Source organism: Anomaloglossus baeobatrachus, chromosome 5, assembly GCF_048569485.1.
Source record: "Anomaloglossus baeobatrachus isolate aAnoBae1 chromosome 5, aAnoBae1.hap1, whole genome shotgun sequence".
NCBI classification, from domain to species: Eukaryota; Metazoa; Chordata; class Amphibia; order Anura; family Aromobatidae; genus Anomaloglossus; species Anomaloglossus baeobatrachus.
This window is the reverse complement of record NC_134357.1, coordinates 442464228-442487131: the sequence shown is the minus strand read 5'-3', so window position 1 is coordinate 442487131 and position 22904 is coordinate 442464228. Positions and strand designations below refer to the sequence as shown.

The following is a 22904-nucleotide window of genomic DNA, read 5'->3' as shown; positions in this document are numbered from 1 at the left end:
ACACAAGCCGATATTGAGGTCCTGTGAAGCGGTGGTAGAGCGGGGTAACAGGTGGCAGAGGCTGTGTTTGCAGCGGTGGTGGGTCAGTGCTGGCGGCAGTGGGTCAGTGCTGACAGCAGAAGCTGCGGTGGTTGTGCGGTGGAGCAGGCCGGTGCGGTGAGTGTCCTAGATGCTCTGTCGGCGGTCCGGGCTTCAAAGAAATGGCTCCCGGAGTGCTGTGGGTGCAGATGGAGCTCTTGGATGAGAGTTCCATCTGCACACGCGGTGACTCCGGGCGCCATCATTTCAAGCCCGAACTGAAGACAGACCATCTGGGACATCCGCTGCACAGCCACTGCAGCCCGCACAGCCAGCTGCCCGCCTGCACAGAGTGGCAGCCAGCAGACAGCCCGCCTGCTTGCACAGAAAAGCAGCCAGCCACAGGCACAGAGAGGCAGCCGGCCACATGCACCGTTAGGCACCTGGCCGCCCTTTAATGACAGCCGCACAGACAACCCCCCCACCAATTCTCCACCTCCTGGTAAGCTATATTCGGATTTTAAGACGCACCTCACATTTTCCTCCCAAATTTTTGGGAGGAAACGTGCATCTTTTAATCCGAAAAATATGGTATATAAAATATATCTATCTGTCTATCTCTCTCTCTCTATATTATATATATATATACTAGCTCTACTACACGGCTTCGCATGGGTTAATAACTGCTGTTAACAAAATAGAATGTATTAACAAAAATGTATTCTGCACACAAAAACCACAAAACAAATAGATATAAATGTAATTATAATGTCTGTCTCCCCCTCTGTATATATCTCTCTGTCTCTCTATCTCTTTGTCTGTCTCTTTCTCCGTCTGTCTCAATCTCTTTCCCTGTCTGTCTATCTCTTTCCCTGTCTGTCTATCTATCTCTGTCTCTTTCCCTCTCTTTCCCTGTCTGTCTCTTTCCCTCTTTCCCTCTGTCTCTTTCCCTGTGTCTGTCTCTTTGTCTGTCTCTTACCCTGTCTGTCTGTTTCCCTGTGTCTGTCTCTGTCTCTTTACCTGTCTGTGTCTGTCTCTTAACCTGTCTCTCTCTTTCCCTCTCTTTCCCTGTCAGTCTGTCTCTTTGTCTGTGTCTGTCTCTTTGTGTCTGTCTCTTACCCTGTCTGTCTGTTTCTTACCCTGTCTGTGTCTGCCTCTTTCCCTGTCTGTGTCTGTCTCTTTCCCTGGCTGCATTGTGACACACCAACATTCCATATAAGGGCGTGGCTGCACATTCTTCTGAAGTTCTGGCTGCGCTGTGCCTCCCAGCTCCATTCGCTTTAATGGAGGCAGGTTTTTGGTGAATAACTGTAAAGCGCGGGGTTAAAATTTCCCCTCAAAACATAGCCTATGACGCTCTCGGGGTCCAGAAGTGTGAGTGTGCAAAATTTTGTGGCTGTAGCTGCGACCGTGCAGATGCCAATCCCGGACATACATTCATACACACATACAGCTTTATATATTAGATATATATATATATATATATATATATATATATATATATATATATATATATGGGAAAGTTATACGAACCGGTGACAGCATGTTGAAGTTGCAAATACAGAATTGCAGGTTTACTGTGGTGAGTATAGTGTTACCAGTGTTGTGCAAGTGTAGAGAAAGCAACAGAAAGAATTAACAGAAAAAGAAAAATGGTTGTGAAAAAAGTGAATTGAGATAGGTGAAAAACAAGAAAGATATGAAAAAATGTAAGACAAACGGACCGCAAAAAACATTCTACTTGTGTTCATACTTCTGCGTGCTGATTATAACACTGACCTAATCTCCTTTATTAGTTAGTGCCTTCCTCAGCACCCATACAGTGCTTTCTGCATGGCCAGTGTGGTGTCTGCTTGTGCTTGCATTGTAATTAGTTGTAGTAGTTGTAATTCACCATTTCAGCCACTAGATGGCAGTAGCCACCTAAACACGAGTTGTGCTGCTTCTAAATTGCCAGAACAGTCCGCTCATTACGGTCCGTACTAGTACTGTGATACATGCATGTGTGAATCCAGCCTTATGAAGAGCAGTCGCAGAGGAGTGGGTGACCTGTGGGGGTGCAAGCATAGTGGGTGCAGGGGGTGCAGTTGTACCAAGGCCCTAGAACCTATATGGACCCCAAAGGATCCTATCAGAGTCTGCTGATGGGCTGCAGCCTTCACAGTTCCATTAGAGCACTGATTGGCTGCAGTGCTCACGTGACAAAATAATGTTACATGACCACCGGGAGACACAGATCCAACAATGCGCCAGTCCGTGAACTGATTGTGTACTTCTTTGTATTATTGGGGCTTCTTTAGCATTTGATGTTGTTCACTACTGCACAACCCCTTTAAAACTTTGGGGTGAAAAAAACACTCGCAGTGTTCCCTGTGGATCCAGCTCAGGCCACACCGGTGCTCTGCGCCATGACATCACCATTCTGTCAAAGTGCCGAGGAAGCCTGTGATTGGCTGCAGCAGTCAGCTGACTAGAATGGTGATGTCACGGTGCAGAGCACCAGAGTGGTAACACAGAGGACCTATCAGTTTTAGCCAAAATTCTGGCATAAAACGGTTTGAAATGCCATAAGATTTTCTCATGGCTCGTAGTAAAATTTGGTGACTTTTTGTGTTTTTACATCAGTCCTGACAAGCTCCGCCTTCTTTTAAAGTGGGTGGAGCTTTTCAAGGAAGGGTGTGGCCAAGTACACCTAGCAGACTCATCATAATTTAAGTGTCACGATAGGTACAGGGAAGTACCAAGCAAACAGCGAAAGGGAAGGGAAACCCTGTGTCTAGGGAAAGGGAAGATGGTGACCCCTGACCAAACCTACCACTGGTCACTGGGGTCCTTCTCCACCCTAGATAGGTTCTGCACCTATGCACCGAGCCGGAAACCTGACCCTAGATATCCCTAGTGCAGGGCCCTAAATAGTGAAGAGGTGGGATGAGCTCTACATCAACCCCACGAAACACTAGAGAAAACACAAGGAGGACCCACAGGGGAAAAAGCATGAACTTATCTACTGATGACACCAGTAGACGTGCAGCAGAGCTTTGAGCAATGATATGACAGAGGAGTACAAGCCACCTGCTTGCAACCAAGGCTTGAATGAACTGAATAATATCACCAGCATCAGTCCAAGGAAGGAAGGGGTATCTAAGCTCCAAGAGAATACTGATGATCAGCAGCTAAGTGGAAGTCGAGCTCCTGCTGGGTCCAAAAGGGGTAGAGATGAAAATCCAGCAGGAAAGCTACCTATACCAAAGAATACTGACAGCAGGAACAATGTTAAGTCAGGGAAGCATTCTGCGCAGCCAAACACTGTGACCTTCTATGGCCAGAAACCACATGACTGTCTGTCACCCGTAACACACCTGTGACATTATGCCACAAGATGACATGAATTACGGTAGAAATGTATGGCAGCCCTTGACTGGAGTTCCATTTTTTGTGGTGCAGCTGTAAAACCTAATTCACTTTGAGATTCATTCATTAATTTGGCACACGTTACGCCAGCGCTCACTTCATCAAGACTGGCGGGAAAACCGAAATTGGGGTTTAAATGTTTCTCTGATGACGCGCCGTTGTAGTCACCTGACGATTGTAGCCAATCACAGGCCTCAGTGATCAGAAGAACAGTAACGTCACGGCTCCTGGTGCTGGTCCAGACTACTACTCCTACAGCGGCCTGCGCCAGATCCACGGGGAGGACCGCAGCTGAGAATACACCATTCTGTTATTTTCACCCCACCCGTGGCACCTGTAGATGTGTTAGTGAGGCCGGACATTCCATTACTGGACATTATTTGGCAGCACTACTTGGCCATCCTATGGGAGTGGAGTTGGGTGTTGTAGGGTACTGTTATATGGACACTGCATGGCAGTTTTCTTTGAGAAGCACAATATACAAGTGGCCAAAATTACTGGTATCCCTCATTTAATGAAAGAAAAACCCACAATGGTCACAGAAATAACTTGATATAACTGAATAGGATAACTGAAGTGAGCACTAATATATATATTCTGAGTGCAAGCCAAAAAATACATACTATATAAGGATAAGGCTGCACATCAAACTTAGATAATGGTATAATGCCTCAAGCATATGGAAAAATATTGGAAAAATACAATGAAAAATGCTACTTGCTAACTTGAACATGTGAATAATGAATTGCATACCTGCCATGAATATTAGGAAAAAGGAGATATTTAGCAATCGCATTGATCAATGTAACTGAGCCCCAAACCTCGTCAAGGTATATCTCTATATTGCGGTCCCTAGCTCTGTGACCCTAACTGTGTGTCATCTCATTGCAATTAAAAACTGAAATAACTTGAATCTGACAAAAGTAATAATAAATAAAAAATCGAGGAAAATGACCAAATGAAACTCAGACATTGCTGCTTTTCAGCTTCCACGGAATTTAAATAGTAATAGGCCTGGACAGAAATGATGACACCCTCCTCCTCCTTCTTCTCTTCCTCCTCATCCTTAACTTAATATTTTGTTCCACAACCTTTTGAGGCAATCACTGCAATCAAACAATTCCTGTAACTGTCAATGAGACTTCTGCACCTCTCGACAGGTAATTTGGCCACTCCTCAAGAGCAAACTGCTCCAGCTGTCTCCTGTTTGAAGGTTACCTTTTCCAGACGGCATGTTTCAGCTCTTTCTAAAGATGCTCAAAAGGATTTAGGTCAGGGCTCATAGAAGGCCACTTCAGAACAGTCCAATGTTTTCCTCTTAGCCATTCTTGGATGTTTTTAGCTGTGTGTATTGGGTCATTATCCTGTTGCAAGACCCATGACCTGCCACTGAGACCAAGCTTTCAGACACTGGTCAGCACATTTCTCTCTAGAATCCCTTGATATTCTTGAGATTTCATTGTACCCTGCACAGATTCAAGACACCCTCTGCCAGATGCAGCAAAGCAGCCACAGAACATAACAGAGCCTCCTCCATGTTTCACAGTAGGGACAGTGTTCTTTTCTTGATATGCTTCATTTTTTCATCTGGCTGATGTGCCTTTCCAAAAAGTTCCAATTTTGTCTCATCTGTCCATAGGACATTCTCCCAGAAGCTTTGTGGCTTGTCAAGATGTAGTTTGGCAACTTCCAGTCTGGCTTTTTTATGCTTTTTATTCAACAATGGAGTCCTCCTTGGTCATCCCTCATGGTCTACTTTGGCTCAAACAACGACTGACGGTGCGATCTGACACTGATGTTCCTTGAGCTTGAAGTTCATCTTTAATCACTTTAGAAGTTTTACCATTCGTATTATCCATCTCTTTGATTTGTAATCAATTTTCCTCCTGTGGCCATGTCCAGGGAGGTTGGCTACTGTCCCATGGATCTGACTAATATGTGCAACTGTAGTCACTGGAACATCAAGCTGCTTGGAGATGGTCTTATAACCTTTACCTTTAACATGCTTGTCTATAATTTTCTTTCTAATCTCCTGAGACAACTCTTTCCTTCGCTTCCTCTGGTCCATGTTGAGTGTGGTACACGCCATGTCACCAAACAGTACAGTGAGTATCTGTAGCCCTATATACATATCCACTGACTGATTACAAGATTGTAGTCACCTGTGATGCTAATTAGTGGACACAACTTGATTTAACATGTCCCTTTTGTCACATTATTTTCAGTGGTACCATCATTTCTGGCCAGGCCTGTTCATGAGTTTTATTCTTTATTTTTTTTAAATTCTGTGGAAGCATGGATAAAAAGCAATGTCTGACTTTCATTTGGTCATTTTCATAGATTTTTGTTTTATTTATTATTACTTTTGTCAGATTCAAGTTATTTCTGTGACCATTGTGGGTTTTTCCTTCATTAAACGCGGGGTACCAACAATTTTGATCACGTCTGTATACTGGGGTGGATATATGATAGCGATAAGATGGCTATATTGTAGTATCACTTGTATATTGTAAGGAGGTGTCGGTATTATATTAAAATATATATATGTATATATATATATATATATATATACACAATGTGTGTGTGTATATATGTATATGTGTGTGTGTGTGTATATATATATATATATATGTGTGTATGTATATATATATATATATATATATATATGTATGTGTGTGTGTGTGTATATATATATATATATATATATATATATATATATATATACAGTTAGGTCCAGAAATATTTGGACAGTGACACAAGTTTTGTTATTTTAGCTGTTTACAAAAACATGTTCAGAAATACAATTTTATATATATAATATGGGCTGAAAGTGCTCACTCCCAGCTGCAATATGAGAGTTTTCACATCCAAATCGGAGAAAGGGTTTAGGAATCATAGCTCTGTAATGCATAGCCTCCTCTTTTTCAAGGGACCAAAAGTAATTAGACAAGTGACTCTAAGGGCTGCAATTAACTCTGAAGGCGTCTCCCTCATTAACCTGTAATCAATGAAGTAGTTAAAAGGTCTGGGGTTGATTACAGGTGTGTGGTTTTGCATTTGGAAGCTGTTGCTGTGACCAGACAACATGCGGTCTAAGGAACTCTCAATTGAGGTGAAGCAGAACATCCTGAGGCTGAAAAAAAAGAAAAAATCCATCAGAGAGATAGCAGACATGCTTGGAGTAGCAAAATCAACAGTCGGGTACATTCTGAGAAAAAAGGAATTGACTGGTGAGCTTGGGAACTCAAAAAGGCCTGGGCGTCCACGGATGACAACAGTGGTGGATGATCGCCGCATACTTTCTTTGGTGAAGAAGAACCCGTTCACAACATCAACTGAAGTCCAGAACACTCTCAGTGAAGTAGGTGTATCTGTCTCTAAGTCAACAGTAAAGAGAAGACTCCATGAAAGTAAATACAAAGGGTTCACATCTAGATGCAAACCATTCATCAATTCCAAAAATAGACAGGCCAGAGTTAAATTTGCTGAAAAACACCTCATGAAGCCAGCTCAGTTCTGGAAAAGTATTCTATGGACAGATGAGACAAAGATCAACCTGTACCAGAATGATGGGAAGAAAAAAGTTTGGAGAAGAAAGGGAACGGCACATGATCCAAGGCACACCACATCCTCTGTAAAACATGGTGGAGGCAACGTGATGGCATGGGCATGCATGGCTTTCAATGGCACTGGGTCACTTGTGTTTATTGATGACATAACAGCAGACAAGAGTAGCCAGATGAATTCTGAAGTGTACTGGGATATACTTTCAGCCCAGATTCAGCCAAATGCCGCAAAGTTGATCGGACGGCGCTTCATAGTACAGATGGACAATGACCCCAAGCATACAGCCAAAGCTACCCAGGAGTTCATGAGTGCAAAAAAGTGGAACATTCTGCAATGGCCAAGTCAATCACCAGATCTTAACCCAATTGAGCATGCATTTCACTTGCTCAAATCCAGACTTAAGACGGAAAGACCCACAAACAAGCAAGACCTGAAGGCTGCAGCTGTAAAGGCCTGGCAAAGCATTAAGAAGGAGGAAACCCAGCGTTTGGTGATGTATATGGGTTCCAGACTTAAGGCAGTGATTGCCTCCAAAAGATTCGCAACAAAATATTGAAAATAAAAATATTTTGTTTGGGTTTGGTTTATTTGTCCAATTACTTTTGACCTCCTAAAATTGGAGTGTTTGTAAAGAAATGTGTACAATTCCTACAATTTCTATCAGATATTTTTGTTCAAACCTTCAAAATTAAACGTTACAATCTGCACTTGAATTCTGTTGTAGAGGTTTCATTTCAAATCCAATGTGGTGGCATGCAGAGCCCAACTCGCGAAAATTGTGTCACTGTCCAAATATTTCTGGACCTAACTGTATATATATATATATATGTATGTATGTGTGTGTGTGTGTGTGTATATTTATATGTATATATATGTGTATATATATGTATATATATATATATATATATATATATATATATATTATATACATATATATATGTATATATGTATGTATATATATATATATATAATATATATATATATTATATAATATATAGGTTTTGTAATTATGGGAAATATTGCCAAGCCCTAGAATGATGAGTAAGGATGCCCTATATTACATATTCTCTGCCAGTAATGAGTATTATAGGGAGGAGTGTCATTGTCCCCAATTGTGCCCGTAGTAATAATATAATACCGCATAATGATACATTTCATGTACAATAATGTACACAAATCCATGAGATCTTTGTCTGCGTATATTGGCAGCGGACATTATAGCACAGTCACTATTGATTCTAGGGCTCTGACTATTGTCAGGCTCTTTTGTCTGGGATTAGTTCAGCATGGCTCCTTTAAGGAGCATCAGACCCCCTCCCTCCTTCTTGCAATTGTGAGAAAGGGAGATTAAGGGGGAGCGGCTGAGCATCAGTTGATCACATTGTGAGAAAAGCATCTGTTCCTACAAATCAGTGTGGTGAAAGCTGCTACTCCCCGGTGGCTCCATCCAGACCATGGTCCCTGGCAGCACCTCCTAACCATAGGCGTATAAGGACCGCATACCCCCCAACCTGGGCAAGAGGATGGGATGCTGCACGGGAAGATGCACCCTAATTCTCCTCTGCACGGTCCAGCTGGTGAGTCCCATTCACTTTCTGCTGCCACTTCTGCGACCAAGACGCCGCTTCCCATCATCTTATATATTGTAGATTAAGGTGGGGGGGTTTATGGGATGGGTCAAAGTGTGCTCCACAGAACTGATCAGGTGGACATTACTCAGAACCCCTGTAAGGGTCCGTCCATATGCAGTTCAATGGACAAATCCCCATCACTGAATAGGAAACCAGCAACATAGGAAGAGCAATATCTATTAACAAAAGAAAGACAAAGTTAATGTATAGGAGGAAAGTATTATAGCTATATTCTTGTGTACAGAGGCAGTATTATAGTAGTTATATTCTTGTGTATAGGGAGCAGTATTATAGTAGTTATATTCTTGTGTATAGGGAGCAGTATTATAGTAGTTTTATTCTTGTACATATGGGGCAGTATAATAGCAGTTGTATTCTTGTACACATTAACAGTATTTATAGAAGTTGTTTAATTGTACATAGGGGCAGTATTATAGTAGTTATATTCTTGTACATAGGGGCAGTATTATAGTAGTTATATTCTTGTACAAAGAGGGCAGTATTATAGTAGTTTTATTCTTGTACATAGGGGCAGTATTATAGTAGTTATATTCTTGTACATAGAAGCAGTATTATAGTAGTTATATTCTTGTACATAGGGGCAGTATTATAGTAGTTATATTCTTGTACATAGGGGCAGTATTATAGCAGGCATATTCTTGTACATAGGGGGCAGTGTTATAGCAGGCATATTCTTGTACATAGGGGGCAGTATTATAGTAGTTATATTCTTGTACATAGGGGCAGTATTCTAGTAATTCTATTCTTGTACATAGGGGGCAGTATTATAGTAGTTATATTCTTGTACATAGGGGGCAGTATTATAGTAGTTATATTCTTGTACATAGGGGGCAGTATTATAGTAGTTATATTCTTGTACATAGGGGCAGTATTATAGTAGTTATATTCTTGTACATAGGAGGCAGTATTATAGCAGGCATATTCTTGTACTTAGGGGGCAGTATTATAGTAGTTATATTCTTGTACATATGGGGCAGTATTATAGTAGTTATATTCTTGTAAATAGGGGCAGTATTATAGCAGGCATATTCTTGTACATAGGGGGCAGTATTATAATAGTTATATTCTTGTACATAGGGGGAAGTATTATAATAGTTATATTCTTGTACATAGGGGGCAGTATTATATTAGTTATATTCTTGTACATAGGGGGCAGTATTATAGTAGTTATATTCTTGTAAATAGGGGAAGTATTATAGTAGTTATATTCTTGTACATAGGGGCAGTATTATAGTAGTTATATTCTTGTACATAGGGGGCAGTATTATAGTAGTTATATTCTTGTACATAGGGGCAGTATTATAGTAGGTATATTCTTGTACATAGGGTGCAGTATTATAGTAGTTATATTCTTGTAAATAGGGGCAGTATTATAGTAGTTATATTCTTGTACATAGGGGCAGTATTATAGTAGTTATATTCTTGTAAATAGGGGCAGTATTATAGTAGTTATATTCTTGTACATAGAGGGCAGTATTATAGTAGTTTTATTCTTGTACATAGGGGCAGTATTATAGTAGTTATATTCTTGTACATAGAAGCAGTATTATAGTAGTTATATTCTTGTACATAGGGGCAGTATTATAGTAGTTATATTCTTGTACATAGGGGCAGTATTATAGTAGTTATATTCTTGTACATAGGAGGCAGTATTATAGCAGGCATATTCTTGTACATAGGGGGCAGTGTTATAGCAGGCATATTCTTGTACATAGGGGGCAGTATTATAGTAGTTATATTCTTGTACATAGGGGCAGTATTCTAGTAATTCTATTCTTGTACATAGGGGGCAGTATTATAGTAGTTATATTCTTGTACATAGGGGGCAGTATTATAGTAGTTATATTCTTGTACATAGGGGGCAGTATTATAGTAGTTATATTCTTGTACATAGGGGCAGTATTATAGTAGTTATATTCTTGTACATAGGAGGCAGTATTATAGCAGGCATATTCTTGTACTTAGGGGGCAGTATTATAGTAGTTATATTCTTGTACATATGGGGCAGTATTATAGTAGTTATATTCTTGTAAATAGGGGCAGTATTATAGCAGGCATATTCTTGTACATAGGGGGCAGTATTATAATAGTTATATTCTTGTACATAGGGGGAAGTATTATAATAGTTATATTCTTGTACATAGGGGGCAGTATTATATTAGTTATATTCTTGTACATAGGGGGCAGTATTATAGTAGTTATATTCTTGTAAATAGGGGAAGTATTATAGTAGTTATATTCTTGTACATAGGGGCAGTATTATAGTAGTTATATTCTTGTACATAGGGGGCAGTATTATAGTAGTTATATTCTTGTACATAGGGGCAGTATTATAGTAGGTATATTCTTGTACATAGGGTGCAGTATTATAGTAGTTATATTCTTGTAAATAGGGGCAGTATTATAGTAGTTATATTCTTGTACATAGGGGCAGTATTATAGTAGTTATATTCTTGTAAATAGGGGCAGTATTATAGTAGTTATATTCTTGTACATAGGAGGCAGTATTATAGTAGTTATATTCTTGTACATAGGGGGCAGTATTATAGTAGTTATATTCTTGTAAATAGGGGCAGTATTATAGCAGGCATATTCTTGTACATAGGGGGCAGTATTATAATAGTTATATTCTTGTACATAGGGGGCAGTATTATAATAGTTATATTCTTGTACATAGGGGGCAGTATTATAATAGTTATATTCTTGTACATGGGGGCAGTATTATAGTAGTTATATTCTTGTACATAGGGGCAGTATTATAGTAGGTATATTCTTGTACATGGGGGCAGTATTATAGTAGTTATATTCTTGTACATAGGGGCAGTATTATAGTAGGTATATTCTTGTACATAGGAGGCAGTATTATAGTAGTTATATTCTTGTACATAGGGGCAGTATTATAGTAGGTATATTCTTGTACATAGGGTGCAGTATTATAGTAGTTATATTCTTGTAAATAGGGGCAGTATTATAGTAGGTATATTCTTGTACATAGGGTGCAGTATTATAGTAGTTATATTCTTGTAAATAGGGGCAGTAATATAGTAGATATATTTTTTTATGTAGAGAAGTCTTACTTAGCAATGAATTCTCTGTGACCCAAATGAATATCATTATTGGATGTAATTGCCCTTTAAGGATGTTGGTGGCCCCTGGGTGTTACGCTGTGCACCTGCGGATCAGAGCTGGAGGTGTCAGATGTTTCTGGAATGTCCTGATCTCTGTAGTGAGTGAGGGGATAGTTATCACATTGTGTGTATCCAGACTGTCAGTCCTCTCGCCCCTCCCCCCTTAAAGTTACATTTATTTATGAGCTTGGACTAGTCCTCACCCAGATCTGCTGTGACTTGCGGTGACTTATTGCTGAGTTTGGGAATTTTATGTCCTAGGGGTCGAGTTTGCACTCAATAATAAAAATAAAAAAAGTTAAAAAAATAAAAGGTGAAAGTATGATAAGATGTAAAGTTCTGCTGGAAGCGGCCTGGATGTGTGGGGTTGGGGGGGAACGGCCATAACCTGTGCAGAGGGGAGAAGTAAAGCGCTGCGCAATAGAAATAAAACATATTATTATATAGTAATTGTGGAAGGCTCCGCAGAGGACTACAGACCGATACACCGCAGCACACTATTGTCTAGACCAGATCCACTTGTAACAAACCCTCAGCTGTGGCGAGTATTAGGCTTTCTGGATGTTCCCAATGACTGACAGCAAGCAGAGGTCTAATGGCGCAGAGAATATAGGAAAGTTGTGGCTCATCCCACGTCACTTACTGGGGTCTGTGGGATCCATGTGGCAGATGATGGAGGGCTGTGTGAAGTCAGGGTGGTCTCGATGGTGGGGGGCTGGGCGGGAGCCTCTATGTATGGGAACGCCAGGCTTGTGTGGCATCCACCGCCTTTACCAATGCAAAAATAGGATTCTTTTTTAACCTTTTCATCACTGTGAGGCTACCATCGTAGCATAATATTATATACACCTCTCCATTTATTGTACTGGTGACCCCCTATGACCCCGGGTGCAGCGGCTATCTTTACAGAAGTCATTTAATAATAATACTAATAATAATAATAATAATAATTTTATTTCTATAGCGCCAACATATTCCGCAGCGTTTTACAATTCAGAGAAATTTACAATTCATTTTAATCAGAGTTTACTTTCTAGAAGTGCCCTTTAAATCTTCCAGACGTTGGTGACTACCTCCGTATACAGAGGAGGATGGGGGTCCCATCGAGCCATGTCCGTACGTGCAGACCCCCACACTGGGGGAGACGTGGAATTCCCCAAAAACAAATTGATACTTCTGATTGCTGTCAGTGGTGTTTTCTGTCATGCCAATGATTGAGGTTGTCATGGTAACGCTGTGTTGTTACCCTACCCCCACCCAATCTCGCCCTATGCCACCATCGCCCCTTGTTATTATAACCGGCCTTTGTGCAAAGGTCTAAGGAAACGTTATGGTCGGGTCTGATCTACCCTGTAATTGTACCACAGAGGATAGAGTTAGATACAGGAGCTCAGCAGACTATCACACAGGTTAGGCTTAGATACAGGAGCTTACTGGACTATATCACACATAATATGCTTAGATACAGGAGCTCAGCAGACTATCACACAGGTTAGGCTTAGATACAGGAGCCTACTGGACTATATCACACATAATATGCTTAGATACAGGAGCCTACTGGACTATATGACACATAATATGCTTAGATTCAGGAGCTTACTGGACTATATCACACAGGATAGCGTTAGATACAGAAGCTCAGCGGACTATCACACATGATAGCGTTAGATACAGAAGCTCAGCGGACTGTATCACACAGGTTAGGCTTAGATACAGGAGCTTACTGGACTATATCACACATAATATGCTTAGATACAGGAGCTCAGCAGACTATCACACAGGATAGCGTTAGATACAGAAGCTCAGCGGACTGTATCACACAGGTTAGGCTTAGATGCAGGAGCTTACTGGACTATATCACACATAATATGCTTAGATACAGGAGCTTACTGGACAATATTACACATAATATGCTTAGATACAGGAGCTCAGAGAACTGTTAGATAGGATAAGTTTAGATACAGGAGCTCGGATGACTGTATCCCTCTGGATAGGCTTAGATACAGGATCTCAGCTGACTGTATTCCACAGAATAGGCTTAGATGCGAGAGCTTAGCGGATTGTGTCATACACTAGATAGTTAGATATACTAGTTCAGCGGACTGTACAACACTGGATAGGCTTAGATACAGAAGCTCAGCAGACTATCACACAGTAAAGGCTTAGATACACCTCAGCAGATTGTGTCATACACAGGATAGAGTTAGAAATAGGAGCTCAGCGAACTATACCACAAATGATAGGCTTAAATATAGGAGCTCAGTAGATTGTATCACACAAGATAGGCTTAGATACAGGAGCTTAGCTCAGTGTCAGCCAGGAGCGGCTTAGATACACAGGCTGAGCAGACTGTCACACAGGAGAGGCTTAGATACACTCATACAGTACCCATGCGATGAATGACCCTTTAGGTCCCGCTCACAATTGGGTTTCTTTGTGTGCTATCCCCTTTCATTACTCTACAGCTATGAGTCCCACGTGGTCCCTCCAATGGCCGCAGCACCAGATGGTCTTATTACACGGCCCGTCACTCATCTCATTCTATCCTGACAAATTAGGATCACTTCCAGGTACGCCTGAAACAAAGGCTCCGCGAGTCAGAGAATAGTATCACTGGAGCAACCTGCAGCCATCGGCTGCCAAGAGAAGATCGTGGAGCGGTCACCGGGGACCCCATCTACGCCTCCATCCTCCACCACACAGCACGGCACAGATGCTCCCTAATATTCCCCCATTTTATCATTAATTTGAGCCCTTATATGAAGAAATCTGCAGACATCTCCGTCACTGCCCCACATATTATTAGGGGTCACTGCTTTATAAATTACAATAATAATTGGACTTTACAGATTGGACCCTGCTTTCTATAGTAGACTTCACATTTTACATCACATAAAGAAGCAATAACCACAGCAGTTTGTCATTGTATATTATGGTGCAGACACCTCCAGAAACTCCAACCCCACAGGGTTCACGCTACCGTTAGGCGGACCGAAGTGGACAAACCACCGGACGGGGACCCCCAGTTGCTCTAAGCCACAGGGACCCATTGACCAGAGACAGGTGGCATCACGTATGAACACTAACCTAAATCCCCTGTAAATACACCCCATTACAAAAAGGGCCCAGGGTACGGAACCGGACAACGGCCACCATCGTGACATTCCCAAGAGAGACACTGCCCGGGACCGAGTACCCCATATCCCTGGGCGCGACACAGACATGGTATGTTATTGGGGTACTGTGGCTGCTGTGTTATAGGCCCTATAACACAGCAGCCACAGTACCCCATATAATATAGGGCACTGGCAGGTTATGTAATTGGGGTACTGTGGCTGGTGTGCTATGGGGGCACTGGCAGGTTATGTAATTGGGGCATGCTGGACGCTGGGTTATGGGGCACTGGCAGGTTATGTAATTCGGGTACTATGGTTGATGCGTTATAGGGGCACTGGCAGATTCTGTTATTGGGGTAACTGGCTGGTGTGTTATGGGGCACTGGAAGGTTCTGTAATTGGGGTAACTGGCTGGTGTGTTATGGGGCACTGGAAGGTTCTGTAATTGGGGTAACTGGCTGGTGTGTTATGGGTCACTGGCAGATTATGTAATTGGGGCATTGTGGATGTTGTGTTATGGGGCGCTGGCAGGTTATGTAATTGAGGTACTCTTGCTGGTGTGTTATGGGGCACTGGCAGATTATGTAATTGGGGTAACTGGCTGGTGTGTTATGGGGCACTGGAAGGTTCTGTAATTGGGGTAACTCTGGCTGGTGTGTTATTGGGCACTGGCAGGTTCTGTAATTGGGGTACTTTGGCTGGTGTGTTATTGGGCGCTGGCAGGTTCTGTAATTGGGGTACTTTGGCTGGTGTGTTATGGGGCACTGGCAGATTCTATAATTTGGGTACTCTGGCTGGTGTGTTATGGGGCACTGGCAGATTCTGTAATTGGGGTACTGTGGCTGGTGTGTTATGGGGCGCTTGCAGGTTATGTAATTGGGGTACTGTGGCTGGTGTGTTATGGGGCACTGGACGGTTCTGTAATTGGGGTAACTGGCTGGTGTGTTATGGGGCACTGGCAGATTATGTAATTGGGGCATTGTGGATGTTGTGTTATGGGGCGCTGGCAGGTTATGTAATTGGGGTACTTTGGCTGGTGTGTTATGGGGCACTGGCAGATTCTGTAATTGGGGTACTGTGGCTGGTGTGTTATGGGGCGCTGGCAGGTTATGTAATTGGGGTACTTTGGCTGGTGTGTTATGGGGCGCTGGCAGATTCTGTAATTGGGGTACTGTGGCTGGTGTGTTATGGGGCGCTGGCAGGTTATGTAATTGGGGTACTTTGGCTGGTGTGTTATGGGGCGCTGGCAGATTCTGTAATTGGGGTACTGTGGCTGGTGTGTTATGGGGCGCTGGCAGGTTATGTAATTGGGGTACTTTGGCTGGTGTGTTATGGGGCGCTGGCAGATTCTGTAATTGGGGTACTGTGGCTGGTGTGTTATGGGGCACTGGCAGGTTATGTAATTGGGGTACTGTGGCTGGTGTGTTATGGGGCACTGGAAGATTCTGTAATTGGGGTACTGTGGCTGGTGTGTTATGGGGCACTGGCAGATTCTATTGTATAATTGGGGTACTGTGGATGGTGTGTTATGGGGCGCTGGCAGGTTATGTAATTAGGGTATTGTGGACGTTGTGTATGGGGCACTGGCTGGTGTGCTAAGAGGACATTAGCTTGTTATGTAATGGGGCACTATAGCTGTCTCTGGGTTAGAGGGGCATTTTGAATGTATTATACGGCCATTGCAGAGGTTTTGCTATGTTGACACTCTCATGCAGTGAGGTACAGTGGCTCTTATGTTCTGGGGTGACAGTGGATGTAGTGTTCTGGGGTCACTGTGGTGGCTGTGCTGTGAGGACACTGGCTGGGCACATTATGGGGTATGGTGGCGGTCTCTGTTATTTGGACACTGTGGCTGATAGTGTTATGAGGACACTGGCCGGTTATGTTATGGGGCAGGTATACCGGTTGTGTAACAAGGACATTGTTGCTGGTTGTGGTATTGGGCATTGTGGCTGTATCAGTCCCTTTCATGACGTGAAACACATCATAGGTCCGTGTTGTGCACTAGAATGTGGGATAAAGACGTTCAGAACCACGGTAATGAGTTTTAATTTTCTATTGAGATACTAATGTTCTTGATTGAATATGCAAAGCTTTATGTAATAGGATTTGTCCAGCTCCAGGGCACAGCGCAGGAAAGCTGGAGAACAGGAGGGTCTGGCCCAGGTATCCGGCACATAACCAGGAGATCCCCATATAAACTGATTAAGGAGGCTCCAAAGAGGTCTTTGACGCTGATCCCTTGTATCACAAGTCATTACCACCTGCTCATCCCTCTATCCTGAAATCCACACTGGCATTAAAATAACCGCGGGCACAATCACCAGGAGCCAGAGCAATCTCTGCCTTCAGTACATGGGCCTCCTAACCGGAGCCTCAGGTGGGTACACAGCAGGGTCTGTAGGGCATTTTCTTAAGGCCAAATGGAGCTTAGGTGGATGGGTCTCCGAGAGAAGCCACCCTGTATGTCTTGTAGAAACCTTGGCCTTTATGACAATACAGCCAGTCACGTGCTGCTACCAGTGAGAGTTATCATAGGAGACAGTAAAATATTAATCATCACAATTAATTACCTGTGATTTTAAAGCACACACTGCCCTACAAAGATGCCAACTGGTGGTTGTACTAGGTCAAAAATGTTGTCAGATGATACAGTAGTAGGCTGGCACTACCACAGCAAACCTAGATCTTCAAGAGCGACTTACCAACCCTAAAAGTTGTGAATTTCTGGGGAAATACATTGAGGGGCATGTTATTCCTGATGTTCTTGAGTATTTCTAGCTTTATTTTTCTAAATCCTCCATACTGCCCATTTTCTCCTATTACCCATGTGAAAATTAAAAATTTGGGGCAAAAGCCACATGTTTGTGGGAAACCAAAAAAAGTATTTTTTCATCTCAATGTTATAAAAGTCTGTGAAGCAGCTGTCGCTTGAAGATGCTCACCACACCTCTAAATACATTTTTTCAGGGGTGTAATTTCCAAAATGGGGTCATTTGTTGGGGATTTCCACTGTTAAGGCACATCAGGGGCTCTGCAAATGTGACATGGAGTCCGCAAGCTACAGTATATCACGAAAGTGAGTACACTCCCTTATATTTTTTGAAAATATTTTTTTATATCTGAAACACTGAAGATATGACACTTTGATACAATGTACAGTAGTCAGTGTACAGCTTGTATAACAGTGTAAATTTGGTGCCCTCTAAATAACTCAATATGTTAAGAAATAACGTTTGGAACACCATTCTAAGTCTGAATTGGGTACAAAAACCCTAAAAAAAACCTTCACTATATAAAGCAGAAACTGCTGTATGAATACTGACATAAACAATACAATAGCTATATGTAGAAATGAACATATGACAATGGAATCTGCATGACTGCCATGAACTTTAAGAATAAAGAGAAATTTAGCTATTGAATTGATCAATGCAACAGAGCCCCAACACCTCTTCACGGCATTCTCTTACATTTGGGTCCCTAGTTAATGTGTGTCCTCTCTTGCTATATATGTATAATGTGGAACGGCAATAGGTATGGGTGGGGTCAGCTTCACAAACGAAAGACCACAAACATATTAAGAAATAACGTTTGGAACACCATGCTAAGTCTGAACTGGGTGCAAAAACCGGTGTGCAGCCCTTCTCTTTATATAGTGAAGTTTTTTAGGTTTTTTCCATCATCTTTAGAAAAGGCTTCCTTCTGGGAAGACAGCTATGCAGACCAATTTGATGCAGTGTGTGGCGTATGGTCTGAGTACTGACAGGTGACCTCCCCCACCCCTCACCCCTTTACCTCGGCAACAATACGTCTATTTTGAAAAGACAATGTCTGGATATGACGCTGGGCAGGTGCACTCCACGTCTTTGGTCAACCATGGTGAGGCCTGTTCTGTGTGGAACCTATCTTGTTACACCGCTGTATGGTCTTGGCCACCGAGCTGCAGCTTTAGGGTGTTGGCAATCTTCTTATAGCCTAGGCAATCTTTATATAGAGCAACAATTCTTTTTTTTTCAGATCCTCAGAGAATTATTTGCCATGAGATGCCATGTTGAATTTCCAGTGACCAGTATGAGAGTGTGAGAGCAATAACACCAAATATAACACACCTGTTCACCATTCACGTCTGAGACTTTGTATTACTAATGATACATGACTCCGGGGAGGGAAAATGGATAGGAAATTGCTGATAATCTTTTAAACATACAAACACCATAACAAAAAAAAGTTCCACAAATAGTGCTTTGAGAGAACAGAATCCATTTTTTTCTAATAGTATCCATCTTGTCTTTATAACTAATGATATCATAGGGTTAGGCTGGCACTGATGGGCGGGGAAGTTTCACATTTCCATTCACGCCCCTACTGCTCTTATTGGTGCATACAGTCAGGGCCAGAAATATTTGGACAGTGACACAAGTTTTGTTATTTTAGCTGTTTACAAAAACATGTTCAGAAATACAATTATATATATAATATGGGCTGAAAGTGCACACTCCCAGCTGCAATATGAGAGTTTTCACATCCAAATCGGAGAAAGGGTTTAGGAATCATAGCTCTGTAATGCATAGCCTCCTCTTTTTCAAGGGACCAAAAGTAATTGGACAAGGGACTCTAAGGGCTGCAATTAACTCTGAAGGCGTCTCCCTCGTTAACCTGTAATCAATGAAGTAGTTAAAAGGTCTGGGGTTGATTACAGGTGTGTGGTTTTGCATTTGGAAGCTGTTGCTGTGACCAGACAACATGCGGTCTAAGGAACTCTCAATTGAGGTGAAGCAGAACATCCTGAGGCTGAAAAAAAAGAAAAAATCCATCAGAGAGATAGCAGACATGCTTGGAGTAGCAAAATCAACAGTCGGGTACATTCTGAGAAAAAAGGAATTGACTGGTGAGCTTGGGAACTCAAAAAGGCCTGGGCGTCCACGGATGACAACAGTGGTGGATGATCGCCGCATACTTTCTTTGGTGAAGAAGAACCCATTCACAACATCAACTGAAGTCCAGAACACTCTCAGTGAAGTAGGTGTATCTGTCTCTAAGTCAACAGTAAAGAGAAGACTCCATGAAAGTAAATACAACGGGTTCACATCTAGATGCAAACCATTCATCAATTCCAAAAATAGACAGGCCAGAGTTAAATTTGCTGAAAAACACCTCATGAAGCCAGCTCAGTTCTGGAAAAGTATTCTATGGACAGATGAGACAAAGATCAACCTGTACCAGAATGATGGGAAGAAAAAAGTTTGGAGAAGAAAGGGAACGGCACATGATCAAAGGCACACCACATCCTCTGTAAAACATGGTGGAGGCAATGTGATGGCATGGGCATGCATGGCTTTCAATGGCACTGGGTCACTTTTGTTTATTGATGACATAACAGCAGACAAGAGTAGCCGGATGAATTCTGAAGTGTACCGGGATATACTTTCAGCCCAGATTCAGCCAAATGCCGCAAAGTTGATCGGACGGCGCTTCATAGTACAGATGGACAATGACCCCAAGCATACAGCCAAAGCTACCCAGGAGTTCATGAGTGCAAAAAAGTGGAACATTCTGCAATGGCCAAGTCAATCACCAGATCTTAACCCAATTGAGCATGCATTTCACTTGCTGAAATCCAGACTTAAGACGGAAAGACCCACAAACAAGCAAGACCTGAAGGCTGCGGCTGCAAAGGCCTGGCAAAGCATTAAGAAGGAGGAAACCCAGCGTTTGGTGATTTCCATGGGTTCCAGACTTAAGGCAGTGATTGCCTCCAAAGGATTCGCAACAAAATATTGAAAATAAAAATATTTTGTTTGGGTTTGGTTTATTTGTCCAATTACTTTTGACCTCCTAAAATGTGGAGTGTTTGTAAAGAAATGTGTACAATTCCTACAATTTCTATCAGATATTTTTGTTCAAACCTTCAAATTAAACGTTACAATCTGCACTTGAATTCTGTTGTAGAGGTTTCATTTCAAATCCAATGTGGTGGCATGCAGAGCCCAACTCGCGAAAATTGTGTCACTGTCCAAATATTTCTGGACCTAACTGTAGTTCAGAGGGAACTTATCCTTTGTCTGTGACCCTATATAAACTGGTCACATGTGCTAATAAAGGAGAATTATTTGAGTACACCATGTGAGGCCTGTTTCAGACATCAGTGATTCTGGTACGTATGTGCTAGTTTTTATACATATACTCCTTTATTAATAGATCTAAAAAGAGCAACGTTAATTACTCTAGTACAATCAAGTCAAATTCAATAAGCCATCACTATCTAAGGTGAAAACACCATGGCCACTTAGGTTAGCCAATTACGGACATACCCGCGAGGGGTCCTAGGGGACATAATAATTGTCAGTCAGGTCCTTGCTGCCAGCCCTCACCAAACCATAGTGTCAGAGATTCTGGCGTGGCCAAAACTGGGGTCATTTAAACATATGAGTCATATCGTTACGCCAATCAGGAGGTACAGCTGACCTGATGTTTATTTAGTAGAGATAATGTGGATCCTACCATGTGGGCTTTGGTTCAGCATGTGTGGTTATACTTCCTGAATGATGTCACATGCGTTCCACAAAGGTAACGCCCATGGCATCCCGGAGTGCTGATCCAGTCAACACCCCAAAGAATGTGTCAATCAGTCCAATTCCTTCCGGTGTGCGTTTCACCTATAGAAGTATAGACGATTATTGAAGTAGTAGGATCCACTCCCCTGAGGAGTCTGAGTGACGAAACGCGTCGGGCTGTCGGGATGTCATCAGGGTCAGCATAGGGGTCCAGCTTGAGACCTAGTTGTGGTCCGTCCTTGTGAGGACGGAAGCTTGGGGCAGCAGTCATTTCTTTTTTTGTACCCAAGGAGTGGCAGGGTCAGTATATGATGGATGACTCTACTGCTCAGGATCAAGAGACTGCATGACCTCACACGAAAAGGGACTGGGTGAGACCATTCCTTTTATAATACCTAAAAATCTATTGCGTATTTACGTATCTGTATGACTGACCACTGTCAGTGAGATAAATGCATATTGATTTGTTTTTTTAGGTATTATTTCTTATGTTGTGTTTTTTGTCAATTGGACCACTGTCCTTTGCTCTTAGCAACATCACTTTTTGGTTTTGTTTGTTTAGTTTTTTTCTTGTGTTCATTTTTTCTTGTGGCCATCACTACATAGGACCCCTCGCGGGTATGTCCTTAATTGGCTAACCTAAGTGGCCATGGTGTTTTCACCTTAGATAGTGATGGCTTATTGAATTTGACTTGATTGTACTAGAGTAATTAACGTTGCTCTTTTTAGGTCTATTAATAAAGGAGTATATTTTAATGCTTATTTTGCACACTAACAAATTGGGATTGCTGATTTACTAGTTTTTATACATACCAGAATCATGGACATACGCAAACCCATTATAATCAATGGGTCTGCGCACACACCAGTGATTTCTCACTGACTGTGTCTCCATGTGGCGTACATATGTGTCCATGTGCTCCGCATGGAGACATGTCCGGTTTTTTCTGTCATCACTGATGTCCCACAGACCACACTATGGTGTGGTCCGTGAAACACAAACCAGAAAAACATGGACATTTTAAATAAAAAACATTTTCAACTCACCCGTCTCCAGCGACGCTGTGTTCGGCAGCTGCTCTCTGCTTCTTTCTGTCCGGCTCATTACTGGCATGCATATTAAGTTATGCAGCCAGAGCCGACCCGGAAGTAGCTGCAAAGGTGAGAGACACAGCGGCCGGATGCATCAATGTCGGAGATTCAGCATCATATACAACAGGAACGGGACAGGTGAGTTTATATCCATGTGCAATCAAGGAGTACGGATCACGGATTGCACATGGACAACCCACGTGTGCTGTGAATGACAGCACACGGAGGGACATATGCGTTTTTTACACGTCAGTGAAAAACGTCTGTTTTTCACTGACGTGTGAAACAGGCCTTAAGCTGTGTGTACTGTATTAATTTCCAGAGCGCTCATAAAACAAATCTTATTAATTTGGCGATCAAGAG

General features: G+C 42.1%; 1 protein-coding gene across 3 annotated transcripts in view; it reads left to right on the top strand.

Moving 5' to 3' along the window:
* NKAIN4 (sodium/potassium transporting ATPase interacting 4) overlaps positions 1 to 22904 on the top strand; it is a 76502-nt gene that overhangs the window by 4532 nt on the left and 49066 nt on the right. For 2 of the 3 annotated variants that reach the window (XM_075350425.1, XM_075350423.1), the window contains exon 1: positions 8344 to 8573. The exons of the other annotated variant lie outside the window; for it this stretch is intronic. In XM_075350425.1, coding sequence (XP_075206540.1) covers positions 8520 to 8573 — 54 coding nt within the window. In that variant the 5' untranslated portion in view covers positions 8344 to 8519. Of the gene's footprint in view, positions 1 to 8343; positions 8574 to 22904 lie in introns of those variants that run through there. 3 annotated transcript variants of the gene reach the window in all.